The following is a 17,251-nucleotide window of genomic DNA, read 5'->3' on the forward strand; positions in this document are numbered from 1 at the left end:
TTAAAACAATAAATCACATTTCTCTTTTAAATCTTTCATCTGGCCCATTATTATTGTTCATAAACCAGTGATTTGAGAGTGACTCAGCATTTTTCTTTCATCAAAAGCTCCGCCTCTTGGCAATAAAAATCTGTTTTGGGCCCTCTGATTGGTTGAAATTGAGGAGGCAGTAAATTCCTCCCAGACTCATGTGGTTACACTGAATATGAGGGCAAAGCTTCCTTCATACTATTAAATCACAGCTTGTTTAAGATCAGAGAAACAAAAACACACTGAATCCTTTCCAAAAGTTACTCTTTAATACTTTTCGTCTGTGGTTATTACAAAGATGTCAAGCATTGAACACAGACCCAATGAAACAAACAGAAAACACATTCAATGGACAGACAGAACATCACAGACCAAACACACACACGCAAACAGTATAATCTCCCATTTTCATTGCTTTTAACCTGATCTCACACACACACACACACACACACACACACACACACACACACACAGATAAACCAGTCACTAGCCAATCAAAAAGAGCGATCGCATGATGTTAAATTTCAGTGGAATCCTCTTTAAATGAATCTTACAGTATCTGTATAAACCTGTCCTAAGAAAAACATATAGCCTTAAAGGCACAGTTCACCCAAAAATTTAAATTCTGTACTCACCCCCATGTTGTTTCACATTTGGACTGCTCTATTCCATACAATGAAAGTGGATGTAAAGCTCCAAAAAGGACAAAAAAAGCACCACAACAGGAGTCAACATGACTTGACATTCAATTCAAATCATACTCGACAGCCATGGTCACCATTCACTTTCACTGAATGGAAAAGAGCAGCTTGAAGATTCTGCTGAACATCTCCTTTTGTGTACTAAAACAGAAAGTCATACTGTACAGGTTCGGGCATCATACAGCTGTGACTCCTCAGATATCCATAGGAGGAATAATCGGCCTCCATGCTACTGTATGTTGTGACATTTTCTAAAAACATTTATGTACAAAATTACAAGACAATCCAGTTTCTTTCTCACCAGAATACACAGTGTCACACTCGCACACATACAAACAAATAATATATATATATACACATCTGTGTGTTGTACAGACAGGTATAATTCAAAACTTCATATCAGCACTGAATGTACAGTTGAAGTCAGAAGTTTACATACACTTAGGATGAAGTCATTAAAACTCATTTTTTAACCACTCCACAGATTTAATATTGGCAAACTATAGTTTTGGCAAGTCGTTTAGGACATCTACTTTGTGCATGACGCAAGTAATTTTTCCAACAATTGTTTACAGACAGATTGTTTCACTTTTAATTGACTATATCACAATTCCAGTGAGTCAGAAATTTACATGCATTAAGTTAACTGTGCCTTTAAGCAGCTTGCAATATTCTAGAAAATTATGTCAACCCTTTAGACAATTAGCTTCTGATAGGAGGTGTACTGAATTGGAGGTGTACCTGTGGATGTATTTTAAGGCCTACCTTCAAACTGAGTGACTCTTTGCTTGATATCATGGGAAAATCAAAAGAAATCAGCCAAGACCTCAGAAACAAAAATTGTGGACCTCCACAAGTCTGGTTCATCCTTGGGAGCAATTTCCAAATGCCTGAAGGTACCACGTTCATCTGTACAAACAATAGTATGCAAGTAGAAACACCATGGGACCATGCAGCCATCATACCGCTCAGGAAGAGAAGAACGTAGTTTGGTGTAAAAAGTGCAAATCAATCGCAGAACAACAACAAAGGACCTTGTGAAGATGCTGGAGGAAACAGGTAGACAAGTATCTATATCCACAGTAAAACGAGTCCTATATTGACATAACCTGAAAGGCTGCTCAGCTAGGAAGAAGCCACTGCTCCAAAACCACCATAAAAAAACCAGACTACAGTTTGCAAGTGCACATGGAGACAAAGATCTTACATTTTGGAGAAATGTCCTCTGGTCTGATGAAACAAAAACTGAACTGTTTGGCCATAATTACCATCATTATGTTTGGAGGAAAAAGGGGTGAGGCTTGCAAGCCGAAGAACACCATCCCAATAGTGAAGCATGGGGGTAGCAGCATCATGTTGTGGGGGTGCTTTGCTGCAGGAGGGACTGGTGCACTTCACAAAATAGATGGCATCATGAGGAAGGAAAGTTATGTGGATATATTGAAGCAACATCTCAAGAAATCAGCCAGGAAGTTAAAGCTTGGGATAATGGGTCTTCCAAATGGACAATGACCCCAAGCATACTCCAAAGTTGTGGCAAAATGGCTTAAGCACAACAAATTCAAGGTATTGGAGTGACGATCACAAAGCCCTGACCTCAATCCGATTGAAAAATGTGGGCAGAACTGAAAAAGCGTGTGCGAGTAAGGAGGCCAACAAACCTGACTCAGTTACACCAGTTCTGTCAGGAGGAATGGGCCAAAATTCCAGCAACTTATTGTGAGAAGCTTGTGGAAGGCTACCCAAAACGTTTGACCCAAGTTAAACAATTTATAGGCAATGCTACCAAATACTAACAAAGTGTATGTAAACTTCTGACCCACTGGGAATGTGATGAAAGAAATAAAAGCTGAAATAAATCATTCTCTCTACAATTATTCTGACATTTCACATTCTTAAAATAAAGTAGTGATCCTAACTGACCTAAGACAGGGAATGTTTTCTACGATTAAATGTCAGGAATTGTGAAAAACTGAGTTTAAATGTATTTGGCTGAGGTGTATGTAAACTTCTGACTTCAACTGTACCTAAAGCATACAGATTCCCATGAACAACCAGCACGCTCCTATTAGACATAATCGACACCAAATATATCGCAAATAGCTCATATGTCTTTGTATGATTTAAAGGGTTTGACCATGAATGCTTATCTCTATATTTTAGAGCCATATAAATTCATTTACATTTAGGGTAAATACAAATACAGAATTTTTCTGAATACAAAAAAAAAAAAAAAAAGGCACTGCCATTTGTTATTCTAGATATTCTAGATATGACCTCCCAGCCTCTCGCATGCATCTCTAAAATATAAATTACCATTTTTTTTTCCATCTCACTTCTTTTTATTTGATTTGATTTTGTCATAAACATAGGATTCTTTTAAAATATATATTTTATATATATATACGTATATGTACGTTGGCCTGCAGTCAATACAGGACATCGGCTCTCAAAAGTAACAAAAAAATAAAAATAAATCAAAGAGCATAGTATAGCAAAAAAAAAAAAAAAAAAAAGAAAAAAGAGAGACTTTGTTACAGTATAGATGCATGTTTAAAAAAACAACAAAAACAAAAAATGAAATAAAAAAATAAAACCAATCAGCATCGGATATATTCCAATATGCTAATGTGCAGAAACTTTTACAAAACAATCGAACAATCAAGACTTCATCAACGCTAAAATCCATATCGTTTCGGAATACCAAAGTAGCATGTATACATTAACACTGTTACAGCATCGTTTATTTTTTTCTGCATGGTTGCAGTTGAATACATTTGGACAAAAACACAATAAAGCTTAAAAGGAATGTTCCGGGTTCAATACAAGTTAAGCTCAATCAACAGCATTTGTGGCAAAATGTTGATTACCACAAAAATGTATTCCTTTTCTTCTTCTTCCAAAAAAAAAAAAAAAAACTTACAATGGAAGTGAATGGGGCCAATTTTCGGAGGGTTTAAATGCAGAAATACAAAGCTTATAATTTTATAGAAGCACTTACATTTTAACCCTTACATTTGTTAAAACTCGAGTTATTTGAGCTGTAGTTTAAATTGTCGTTTTTGTGGGATTACAGCATTGCATTGTCATAGCAACGAAGTTGTAAAATTTGATATAATTGTACACAGAAAAGGTAAGTGATTTTATCACATTAAAATATTGTTAACATGCATATCGTTTAAGTCTTGTGGCTATACTTTTAAAACAGTGCGTAATAATGTTTACCGATTTGCCCCATTCAGTTCTATTGTTAGCAACTGATGGTAATCCAGATTTTTTAAGAAAAGGAGGACAAGACTAAATTAACTTTTGTGGTAATCAATATTATGCCACAAATGCTGTTGATTGAGCTTAACTTGTATTGAACCCGGAACATTCCTTTAACTTGACTCGCTCCTACGTGAGTTTTCTAATGGTAAAAAAAAGACATCCGTCTAGCGCATGCTTAAAATTAAAACACAGCAAAGACGGACACAAAAACATCTTCGGTCTGAACGACCCCTTATTGGATCTACTTTCTTCTACCACCTTTGGAAAACCAGAGCTGAATACGTATCCTTTTTCAATATCCAATCACAAGCTGTGCAACATTCATCGTAGATACCTACGATCGCGTTACGTCAACGGGGCAGGATGGATTTTGGCATTTAACTTAATGTAACAGCTGAGGTGATCAGACAAGTGAACCTGGAGAAATTCAAAACAGCAACAGAAACACAGCCAGATCATGTAAAACATCACAAACAAAACTGGCTCTTTGTTTACAACGAATTGTGACAAAGTAAAAAAAACACATTTTCCTTAAAATACACCGTCTAGGGAGGGGGTTAGAAAATATAAGCATTTATAAGTAATCGCAAGAAAGAAAGAAAAAATAATAATAACAAGAAACAGATGTCTTTTGACTTTCAGGCACATTTTTTTTTTTTTTTTTTTTGCCATAACAAAGAAAGCAAATTGGGAAAAACAAGTCCAAAAAAAACAAAACAAAAAACAAAACAATAACTAGGTTATTTGAGATGTACTTATGGTTACCAGCCATAGAAAAGTTAATACCCATGTATTTTAAATAATACATCTAAATGAATACAATAACCTCTCCATCAACACTAGAAAAAAGAATAAATAATCATTTGAATCTGCTAATTGTTTTCATTCAAATGGCAGTGATAAGTGGCTTTTCATACACATAAACAAATGCACCTCTAAACAAGATGCAAGTGTAAAAATACACAAGATGCCACACGATGGGTTTTATAGCTACCCTAAAACAGTTTTCTAACATGCTTTGTAATGCAACGCCAGCTACTATTCCATTTAAGGCATTTCATGCACTAGTTTGGAGGCACCAATCATAATCGATATACTGCATAGTCAACATAGCACTTAAAACAGTGTTATTGGGTGGCATGCATGAGACAGACATTCTTTTAGGCAGCTTTTAATGTGTAAGTGTGTGTGTGTGTGTTTTATTTGCCTTGACATCCGAATTTCATCTTATGATAAAACACCACTCAATGGATGTGTCAAAGTGCCCTTTTACCCTGTGCTCAGGAGTGTTTTTTTTTTTTTTCACACCCTGCACTGTGTTGGCAAGAACTACGTTTTACAGTCCTCCTGTGTGGTGATATAGAGTATCTTTTGAGGGAATTGTGGGGTAATGGAGGGGTGGGCTCACTATGTCAATAGCTTTCCTTGTACATTAGTTGCACAGTTTGCACAGTTCCAGGTTGCCAGTCCATTTCCTGTTTCTTAGATGCACAATCCCCCCCTCCGCCCCAGTTACGCATCACACCATGTTGCTGATGAAAGTCTATTGCACGCTATTGCAAATCCACTTTTGATGGTTTTCAGCAAAGATTCACAGCACCAAGGGCAGGAAAAGCAAAGTTACTATAGGAACAATCTAAATAAAAGATACACTAACAATCACTTAACACCCTCATAAAAGGACTTTAATGTCCTAAATTAAAATAATTATAGCAAAAACCCTTTTAGATTTAAAATCAAGACCCTTTCCGTGCAGAAAATCAGATCTTCACTTGTCAGAGTTCAAAATTGTCCGACTAAAGAGCTCGTTCTTAATTGTAAACAAACTAGTTTTACACCTGGCATGATTAACTAATGGCTGATATTAAGACAATACTAAAAAAAAAAAAAAAAAGGACATGCAGAGGACATTCCACTGTATTGTGCAGTGTTTCACCTCCAGGTGGCGCTCTGCACTAATAACTGGTGGGTTAGTTTTGCAAATCTGTTACAGTGAATTTCTCCTCTATTGTTCAAGGATATTTTGGTATGACATATATCTTTGAATATCTACATCCTGCTGACAAAGTGTTGAGATATCCCAAATAAATGTACTTCACAGAGACCTTTTGAAAACTTACACGAAACTTACAATATTCCCAAAATTGAATAAACAAAATATCAACATTCCCTCTAACTGCTGTGCATTTACAGATAGCATAAAACCGTAAAGGCCCACACGGAATCTGCACCTGCAACATTTCTACAGATTTTCTATGCTGGTCATTCACAAAGTTCTACACGTACCCCAACCATTGCATACTGGTTTCTGAAATATTTTGTCCAATAAGACTTAAGTATTCTTCTGTTCCAGCAACTCGATGCTAAGGTTGGGGGCTCGTCTCTGAGGAAAAAAAGGCTGATAAATGCATAAATGTACTTTTTTGTTTTTGTTTACCATGTTTAACCCTCCCGTTATGTTTGGGTCATTTTTGAAATTTTTTAAGAGTTAAAAACACTGAAAAACTAACCTTTATTAATTACATAATATAACTGTATTACATTTTTATGATACTTTTTTATATTTATGCAATGTCAGGGTGTTTTGCATGATTACTCGGGCGTTGCTAAGTGGTTGCTAGAGCATTACTAAATGGTTGCAAGATAGTGGCCCAAGTCAAAAGAGACAACTCCAAAGTCTCTATGACATCCCGATCCCAAGATATGTCTTTTCAATGGAAGTCTATGGCATTTTTTGCAAATTTTTCATCAACCAGGTAGACGTTTATATTCTGAAATAAAAATGTTTTTGAATAAAAACCATGAATCTGTATTTATTTCAAACATTATCATCTTTTTTTTTTTTTTTTACTCAAAATGAACTTTATATCTACTGTAAAAGAGTAGATAATAGTACCACCACTGATTTATACAGTAGGTGGCGCTCTATTCAGATACAATATATTTGAAAAAAACCTGGTGTTAAGTGTAAAAAAAAAAACAAGCCTATGCCAATGATCATGCTCATAATAAAAAGGGAGGTGTTGTATATTTTCTGTACTTTACCAGGTCTTATTGGACCCCAACAAAACAGCTGTTTGGAATTTTCTCCAAAACAGACTACATACTGCAGATTTCCCTCCAAAAGCAAAACAGTCTGCATATTCCGTCTGGGCCTGCATATCTCTGACCTACATGTTCACCTGCTGCTCTTCAACATACACATCTACATGCATTTGCTGGCATTTCTCCCAAATATCTGCTGATGCTAGAGACAAACTGTGACCTCCTGATTTCCCTCGACCCCTGCTCCTTCTGTCAGAATCCATCTACGACATGCCACACTCCCTTCACATCTCCAGCGACTACATCACTTTCTGTTTCCCCTTTTAATCATGTCTCTGCTCTGCTCTCGCTCTCTAACATTCCCTCTCTATCTTTCCTTGGAGTACCATCCATCTCTCTATCTCTGTCTAGGAAAAACTAGGAAAACAAAATGTCAAAAACACTTGTAAACTATGGAGCAGTTTAGGAATCTAAAGCTTTACACCGTCCTTGGATTTTGACAACACTCGCACCTAAAAAAATCCTTGACGGTAAAGTGTAAGTGTAAATGTAAACAACATACTAAGTAATATTTTAGCCTCTACGCAGAGGTACTTCATTAAACCTCTGAGCAACGAACAGAAAACATCTAATTTGCAACCCTTATGTCTGTTATCTGGTTTCGTGTGCTGGTTGGTTTGGATATGTTGTGACGTGACGTCCTAGACTGAACAATGTGAACTGTTCCAGGAAGGACCGCTACCTCCTGACGGACCCCCCTTAATGGCCTGTCGACACATAGACCCTTTGCAGCATTCTTCTAAGGAAGTGCAGGTTTGAAATGTCCCACTTTTTGTGTTAAAATCGAATGTAAATGCGCTGAAGTAGTCGAGGTGACAGAACTTGCTTGTGTAAAGCCTTTCCGAATATGATGATTGGCACTGTGTAGACCACGTCCCAAACCGAAGACCACCTCTCCTGTTGGCTGCGATGGTAGGTGAGCAGGTTAGGTGAGGGGGAAGTTTATAGACAGAGGGGCTTGTGACCTCGCAATGACCTTTTCCCCTGCTGCCGGGTATGCCGTCTCCTTGTGCACCCTCTTCTTTCAGATAGTTGAAGTTCGGTCAACACCATCTATGGAAACAGGTGACATCACAGTATGTGACTACAGCCAATTGTGTGACTGTTTTTTGTGGCTAAAACAATTTGTTTTCCCTGAAACTCTGGAAATGTTACATAAACTGAATTGTTACACTTAAATGTAGGATTGTAAAATGACAGAAGCTGTTATCTGAGGAAAATGGGGAAAATATGACTCTTGACTGTCTTCAAATATTTTCTAAAGCACTACTAACAGCTTATTTACCATTCATATTAATACCAATGTTATTCAGTGAACTACAACAGCCATAAGCACAAATTATTGTATTCCTCTCAGTCTCATAGTGATGTCTGATTTACGAATGAATCATCCATTAGTGTAGTTTTTTTCAATGGTTAGCACAGACAGATCTGCAAATGTTTGTAAATCACTGGACTGTAAGGGAAATCACTACTGTTTCTTCAAACTGTCCTTAAAATCAACATGAAATTGACCCTATTTAAATTTTAATGAATGTTTTATTGTGAATCTATGCATGTTATTCCAAAGGGGAACAAATCTTCTAGGAAAATCTAATAAATTGCTCTTCCTTTAAAACAAATGTCATTTCCCACAAAAATCACAGCTGTGGGGCTCCAATATAAGATTATTGGATGATGTTAACCAATAGCCAAATAGTTATTTAGGTAATAGTTTAAGCACACTTGCTTCCAGGTCTGACTCCATTCTGGTATGGAACGCCCACTTTTCATTATCCAATCAGTTCCAGATGGAAAATATCTAGTCCTGGTCTTTTCAATGAATATGTTATCTCACTCAGAAACATGTCACATTACAGAAGTAAAATGGGTTTGCAAATGGCAATTCACATTGACTTTTAAAACAGTATTTATCTGAAACAAACACAATCAGGATCTCAATTAGAATGACATCAAACTGGAGCACATAAATGCACATTAAATCCAACAACAAAACAATTAGTTGAATCATGGGTTGCGTGTCATGTAGAAGTGATCATCCCTAAGTCCTATTAACTTCGAAAGACTTTAACATCCACCAAGAGAGCACTGGAGGGCTGAAAAGTGTGGGGCTCAAAAATAACGGTTATTCATATATCACTTTTTTTATTGGAAATTCTGTTTGGAACGACCTTACAGCAAGGCTATCATGATTGTTCTCCCTTCTGAGTATCTTCTTCTACATACAGATTCTCTAGATGCTTCTTCTGTTTATATCTTGCAGTATCATTTTTCTCTCATCATGATGCGCCTTTTTCATCTCGTCTTGACAAAATCAAAAAATCCTTTGTCAACTAATGTTTTCGTAAGTGATTAACACTGTGTAACTGTAATTAAAATAAAGTCACAATGTAAAAAATAATCCTGGCCCTAAAAATAGGCTTCATTTTCTATATGCAAAATGTAATTTCTTATTTGTTTCTTTTGATTTTGGAGGAAAATATAAGTGTAAATCATCCTAAATTTAAATTTATATTTATTTTATTACAAAAACAAATGTGGAATGCCGCCCAACACTTTTAAATGATGAATCAAACTAATCTTTTTATCCTCCAAAAATGTAAGAACATTTATTGAAATGAACCAGCAAATCAAACTTGAATCATGTCGAAAAAATGAACAGGACTTCCCAAGGAACAGCAAGGAGTTTCGTTTTGTGTAATGAAGGTACACGAAACTCCCAGGAAGGCTCCTGATCAGAGGAGGTGGTGCTGAGGGTGTTGCACATACACAGGGTAAAAGGTGCCACAAAAGCACTAGTCTCTATTGGCAGTTGTGGAGCAAGCGGGGCTTTCCTGAGCTCACCGCAGTGCTACTCACTGCATCTGCCTGTCTCACTGATTCTGCCTGTCTGCCTGCCTCTCCTGTCTGTCTCCCTGAGCTCCACTATTACAAAGCTGTGTTTGTCCAACAACACCCCGGTGACTGATCGCATCTCGGCCTGTTTGGCAGACATCGCGGCCTGGATGAAGGAACACCACCTGCAACTTAACCCAGCGAAGACTGAGCTCCTCGTCTTTCCAGCCAACCCTGCTGTTGAACACAACATCACCATTCAGCTGAGTTCAACTACAGTAACGCCTTCCAAAACAGTCAAAAATCTAGGGGTAACCATCGATAACCAACTCAATTTCACAGACCACATCTCAAAGACAGCACAATCATGTAGATTTACACTCTACAATATCAGGAAAATAAGACCCTTCCTCTCTGAACATGCCACACAACTTCTTGTTCAGTCACTTCAGACTGGACTACTGTACTGCTCTCATTGCAGAATGCAGCAGCACATCTGGTTTTTAATGAACCAAAGAGAGCGCATGTTACACCACTCCTGGTCTCGCTTCACTGGCTGCCGGTTGATGCATGAATCAAATTCATGGCTCTGATGCTGGCAAACAGAACAGTCACTGGGTCTGCTCCAGCATACCTAAAATAATTTCTGCAGAGCTACATTCCCACCAGAAGCCTGCGGTCGGCTATTGAGCGGTGCATTGTTGTACCAACACAAAGAGGCACCAAAACACTTTCCCGGACTTTCGGTTTCACTGTACCATGTTGGTGGAATGACCTTCCCAACTCCATTCGTGAAGCAGACTCACTCTCTGTCTTCAAAAAACTGCTAAAAACACATCTTTTCTATGAGCACTTAATCATGCACTCATAAATATATATATATATATATATTATTGTTGCACTCTAATCTGTGTTGGATACTACTATTCTGATGCTACTGAAACTTTGTAATGCAGCACTTTCGTACCACTGTCACCTTAAGATGAATCACTTATGATGTATTATTCCGCTTTTGTAAGTCGCTTTGGATAAAAGCGTCTGCCCAATGAATAAATGTTAATGTCCAGTGCCGAGCCCACTGCACTGACAGCCTCTGTGACAGTCCTGTTCTGCTCCACAGTAAGAGTGAAAAAACACTCTTTATGCAAAGAAAAACTCCACTTCACACAGGAATGCTTACTGCATTGATAGGATTCAAAGTAAAGTTCCCACTTCAGAAGTGTAGCTGTGGTTTTTGACCCTATTAATAAGAGTGACAGAGTATGTTCCCTATTGCAGAAATGTTTTCCTTTTGGGTTTGAAGATACTGCCGTACTCGGCATACTTAGATCCAAACTGTTTCCTCAAATTTCATTCTCATGGATTAATGAGTAAATAAGACTTTACTCCAGCACTCACAAATTTCTAAACAAACATTGTGCAATCAGCACATATCAAGAAAAGTACAGTTAATATCTTCAGACACGGATACTGATTTAAGACTTTTCGGGACATTAATTATCAAAAATTAGTTTAACGTTTTCAGAGATGGATATAACCCCAACTGCGAAAAAGTTGGGACAGCATGAAAAATGCTAATAAAAACAAAAAGGAGTGATTTGTAAATTATATTCACCCTTTGGGAATTCACAGCGGTCATTATCACTGCTGTGTACATCCCGCCACAAGCCGACACAGACCAGGCACTCAAGGAACTGTATGGGAGTATAAGGGAGCAGGAAACCGTGCACCCTGAGGCCGCGTTCATTGTGACTGGGGACTTTAACAAAGCCAATTTCAAATCAATCGCACCAAAATACCACCAACATATCAGTTTCAACACACGAGGGGATCGGGTTTTGGACCATTGCTACTCTCCCTACCGGGATGGCTACAAATCACTCCCCCGCCCAACATTTGGCAAATCAGATCACTCTTCCGTTCTCCTTTTGACTGCTTACAGGCAGAAACTGAAACAGGAAGCACCCACCCTCAGAATGATCCAGTGCTGGTCAGACCAATCAGATTCTACGCTACAAGAATGTTTTGATCACGCGGACTGGGAGATGTTCCGGTCCGCCTCTGGTGACGACATTGAGGTTTACGCTGATAGCGTAACGTGTTTCATCAGAAAGTATGTAGAGGACGTTGTTCTGACCAAAACATTACGGATCTACCACAACCAGAAACCATGGATTAATAGCGATGTTCGTGCGGCACTTAATGCGCGGACCTCCGCTTTTAATTTCGGGAATGCGGAGGAGCATAAACAAGCCAGTTATGCCCTCCGCAAAACTATCAGAGCAGCAAAACGCCAATCATAAATTGGTATACATCTCATCACTGTCATGACTGCTATTGCTCGGAACTGCACCCAAGACTTTTACCCACTGTTGCACTTGTGTATATGGTTGTGTGACAATAAAAGTGATTTGATTAGATTTGTTTTGTTTTTTTTTGCTATATTGAAAACACTTCAATTAAACATTATATGATGTTTTACCTTGTGAATTTCATTGTTTTTTTGAAAATGTACAGTAATTTCAAATCAGATGATTGCAACACACTCCAAAAAAGTTGGGACAGTCGAGTGTTTACCACTGTGAAACATCACCATTTCTTCTAATAACACTTATTAAGCATTTAGGCACTGAAGACACAAGTTTGTTAAGTTTAAAAAGTGGAATTTTCCCCCATTCATCCATTATGCAGGTCTTTATCTGCACAATTGTACAGGGTCTTTGTTGCCGTATTGTGCGCTTCATAATGTACCACACATTCTCAATTGGAGATTGTCAGAACTGCAGGCCAATCGAGCACCTGCACTCTCTGCTTATTTGGCCAGTATGTGGTTTGAAGTTGTCCTGCTGAAAATTCTAGGATGTCCCTAGAAAAGACGTTGCTGGATGGCAGTATATGCTGCACCAAAATGTTTACATATCTTTCTGCATTAATGGTGCCCTCACAGATGTGCTTGTTACCCATGCCATGGGCACTGACATACCCCTGGCCCATATAGACACTGGCTTTTGGACCTGACACTGATAATAGCTTGTATGGTCCTTTTCCTCTTTGGCCCGGAGAACACGACGGCTGTGTTTTTCAAAAACGATTTGAAATGTGGACTAATCGGACCAAAAAACACGGTTCCACTGTTCTACTTTCCATCTAAGATGAGACCTAGCCCAGAGAAGTCAGCAGTGCTTCTGGACAGTGTTGATGTAGGGCTTCTGCTTTGCACAGTAAAGTTTTAACATGCATCTGTGGATGCAGCGGCAAATAGTGTTGACTAACAAAGGTTTACTTAAGTCATCCCAAGCCCATGTTCACGATATCCATTTCAGATGAATGATGTTTTTTAAGACAGTGACATCTGAGGGATCACAGATCACGTGCATTCACATGGTTTTTGTCTTGCCCTTTACCCACCAAGATTTGACCATATTCCTTGAATCTTTTAACTATATTGTGCACTGTATAGGGTGAAATGCCCAAAATCCTTCCAACTTGTCTTTGGGGAACATTGTTCTCAAAGTGCTGGATTATTTGCTGAAGCATCTGTTGGCAAATTGACAAGTCTCAAATGATCCTTGCACTTGAAGAACTAGGCTGTTTATGGAGGCTCCTTATATACTGACATGATTACCCACTTGTTTAACATCTCCTAATTCTAATTGACTTGTTATTTTAACTCGTCAAATCGTTATTAGTCTTAAATTGCCCACGTCTCGACTTTTTTGGAGTGTGTTGCAATCATCTGATTTGAGATTACTGCACAAAAAAAAATTCACAAGGTAAAACATCATATAATGTGTAGTTGTAGTGTTTTCAATCTAGCAAAGGGTGAATATTATTTACAAATCACTTCTTTTTGTTTTTATTAGCATTTTTCATACTATCCCAACTTTTTTAGAATTGGGGTTGAAATAAAGAAATGGTGGATGTTAAACATGGAGATTATGGGTTTGGTTTACTTACTACACTGAACTGAGGGTCAAAGCAGGAAGTGGACACGTACCTCCAAGAGCGTGTTCTGTCATGCTGAGACATAGAGACTCCAAACGGTTATTGATGTCTGGCTCAGTCACAGGCACCTGTAAATCTGCAAAAAAGATGTGTGTTGATATTTGAAGGAAAGACATCAATTAAGCCAGGTCAAATAGATCAGCATTTTGAGCGAAAGACAGAGGTGATGCACAAGCGCCCTTTATTTGCTTGCCGAAAAGTAGGCAAACCTACATGAGCACAACAGCAAAGCCAGTTGTCTGATTATTGTGTATTCATGCTGGATGGAGCCGAGCTACAATTGCTTTATCTAGGTCTGTTAGTCTGATTTAGCAAAAATCGGATTGGTATGATTTAAGTCAGACTAAACGTTTACAATGCATAAAAAATAAATAAAAAAAAGACAAATAATTGTTTTAGTCCAACTGAAATAGAACTTTTAAAGTGCATGTAAACATACTAAATGATTGATGTATGGATGTCTTTATATACCACTAATAGTTAGTAGTCATTTGGACTTTTTGTCAAATCATTAAAGAAAAATAGTGGGAAAAGATCCATTTCAAACTTTCAGAAAGGTTAGGACAAAGCCTTTCATTCACACCCGTGTTATAATACATACAACTGATCAACAGCTCTATTACACTCTGCAGATTGCACTAAACTGATTTTGAACCATAGTTCCTGCCCTGGAAGTTTACACTGCCCTACAGTATGCTCTCTGTTTTAAAAAACTTGATTCTCAGCCTCAGTGGGGCGGATTCTGGCTGCTCTGTTCTCCTGCAGCACTGTTCGGGCTGGGCCAGCCATAACCGCTCTAGTCTTTAGCTGAGTCAACAGTAAACAGGCCTTTGAAAATCCCTTGTGGGCAGGAAGAGCTGAGTTAGGCAACCACTGGCTGGACAGAACCATCAACCTGCTATTTTTAAGCAGCAAATCCTGTAAAGCACCTGACATCTGAATGCCTTTGCATTAATAAAGGTAATTATATTAACAGATTCAGATGGAAAAGAATCAGAGAGAGAGAAAGCTAAGAGTGAAAGCCATGCGGCACAAAGAAATTCACTGTAATATCCAATCTAGCACACAAAAACACTCATCCGCTGGCTTCCTGTGCACGGCTCTTTCTTCTGCAAAATGGGCAGAGTATTTTTAAGATCAATGAGACAGCAAGTTAAAGGAAGTGAGTTGAGAGTGGAGCCACAGACTGGGAGGAACATCTGAAACATATGTGCCATCAGAATGTGTGTCAGTGGAACACCCAGCACTGAGCTAGGGATGTGAGTTGACGTGTGCGGATTATGGAAAAGCTTTGCTTTAAAAACGTAAAGTTTCAGCCATAGGTATGAAAATATGTCTGACCACTAGGGTGGGCAATACTAGGGCTGGGTAAAAATACTGATTTTCCAATGCATTGCGATCTTTATTTGAACGATCTTGATATCAATTCTTAAATCAAGATCAATCTTTCACTTTGTGTCAACCCTTTACAGTTGATTTTCCCCCTTTTTCTCCCAATTTGGAATGCCCAATTCCCAATGTGCTTTTAAGTCCTCGTGGTCGCGTAGTGATTCGCCTCAGTCCGGGTGGCGGAGGACGAATCACAGTTGGCTCCGTGTCTGAGATCGTCAACCCGCACATCTTATCACGTGGCTTGTTGAGCTCGTTGCCACGGAGACATTGCGCGTGTGGAGGCTTCACGCCTTCCACCACGGCAATGACGCTCAACTCACCACGCGCCCCACCGAGAACAAACCACATTATAGCGATCACGAGGAGGTTACCCCATGTGACTCTACCCTCCCTAGCAACCTTGCCAATTTAGTTGCTTAGGAGACCTGGCTGGAGTCACTCAGCACGCCCTGGGATTCGAACTAGAGAACTCCAGGGGTGGTAGCCTGTGTCTTTACCACCGAGCTACCCAGGCCCATTAAAACTCATTTTTTAACCACTCCACAGATTTCATATTAGCAAACTATAGTTTTGGCAAGTCGTTTAGGACATCTATCCAATCTAGGACATAGATATCCAATCTAGCACACAAAAACACTCATCCGCTGGCTTCCTGTGCACGTCTCTTTCTTCTGCAAAATGGGCAGAGTATTTTTAAGATCAATGAGACAGCAAGTTAAAAGAAGTGAGTTGAGAGTGGAGCCACAGCCTGGGAGGAACATCTGGAACATATGTCCCATCTGAATGTGTATCAGTGGAACACCGGCACTGAGCTAGGGATGCAAGTTGATGTGTGCAGAATATGGAAAAGCTTTGCTTTAAAAACGTAAAGTTTCAGCCATAAGTATGAAAATGTGTCTGACCACTAGAGTGGGCGATACTAGGGCTGGGTAAAACTATTGATTTTCCAATGCATTGCAATCTTTATTTGAACAATCTTGATATCGATTCTTATATCAAGATCAATCTTTCACTTTGTGTCAACCCTTTACAGTTGAAGTCAGAAGTTTACATACAATTAGGTTGAAGTCATTAAAACTAATTTTTTAACCACTCCACAGATTTCATATTAGCAAACTATAGTTTTGGCAAGTCGTTTAGGACATCTACTTTGTGCATGCAAGTAATATTTCCAACAACTGTTTCAATTTTAATTGACTATATCATAATTCCAGTGGGTCAGAAGTTTACATACAATAAGTTAACTGTGCCTTTAAGCAGCTTACAAAATTCCAGAAAATGATGTCAAGCCTAATTTAGCTTCTGATAGGCTAATTGGAGTCAATTGGTGGTGTACCTGTGGATGTATTTTAAGGCCTACCTTCAAACTCAGTGCCTCTTTGCTTGACATCATGGGAAAATCAAAAGAAATCAGCCGAGACCTCAGAAACAAAATTGTGGACCTCCACATGTCTGGTTCATCCTTTGGAGCAATTTCCAAATGCCTGAAGATACCACGTTCATATGTACAAACAATAGTATGCAAGTATAAACAACATGGGACCACGCAGCCATCATACCGCTCAGGAAGGAGACACATTCTGTCTCCTAGAGATGAACGTAGTTTGGTGTGAAAAGTGCAAATAAATCCCAGAACAACAGCAAATGACCTTGTGAAGATGCTGCAGGAAACAGGTAGACAAGTATCTATATCCACAGTAAAATGAGTCATATATCGACATAACCTGAAAAGTTGCTCAGCAAGGAAGATGCCACTGCTCCAAAACTGCCATAAAAAAGCCAGACTACAGTTTGCAAGTGCTCATGGGGACAAAAATCGTACTTTTTGGAGAAATGTCCTCTGGTCTGATGAAACAAAATGGCCATAATGACCATTGTTATGTTTGGAGGAAAAAGGGTGAGGCTTGCAAGCT

General features: G+C 38.6%; 1 protein-coding gene across 2 annotated transcripts in view; it reads right to left on the reverse strand.

Annotated features, from left to right (window-relative positions):
- LOC127455432 (protein Smaug homolog 1-like) overlaps positions 1-17,251 on the reverse strand; it is a 181,351-nt gene that overhangs the window by 98,904 nt on the left and 65,196 nt on the right. For both annotated transcript variants that reach the window (XM_051723346.1, XM_051723345.1), the window contains exons 12-13: positions 13,939-14,022; positions 2,393-8,159 (exon numbers count right to left, since the gene is read on the reverse strand). In XM_051723346.1, the coding sequence (XP_051579306.1) occupies positions 8,131-8,159; positions 13,939-14,022 (113 nt within the window). In that variant the 3' untranslated portion in view covers positions 2,393-8,130. The remainder of the gene's footprint in view (positions 1-2,392; positions 8,160-13,938; positions 14,023-17,251) is intronic.

This window comes from Myxocyprinus asiaticus, chromosome 17 (assembly GCF_019703515.2).
Source record: "Myxocyprinus asiaticus isolate MX2 ecotype Aquarium Trade chromosome 17, UBuf_Myxa_2, whole genome shotgun sequence".
NCBI lineage: Eukaryota > Metazoa > Chordata > Actinopteri > Cypriniformes > Catostomidae > Myxocyprinus > Myxocyprinus asiaticus.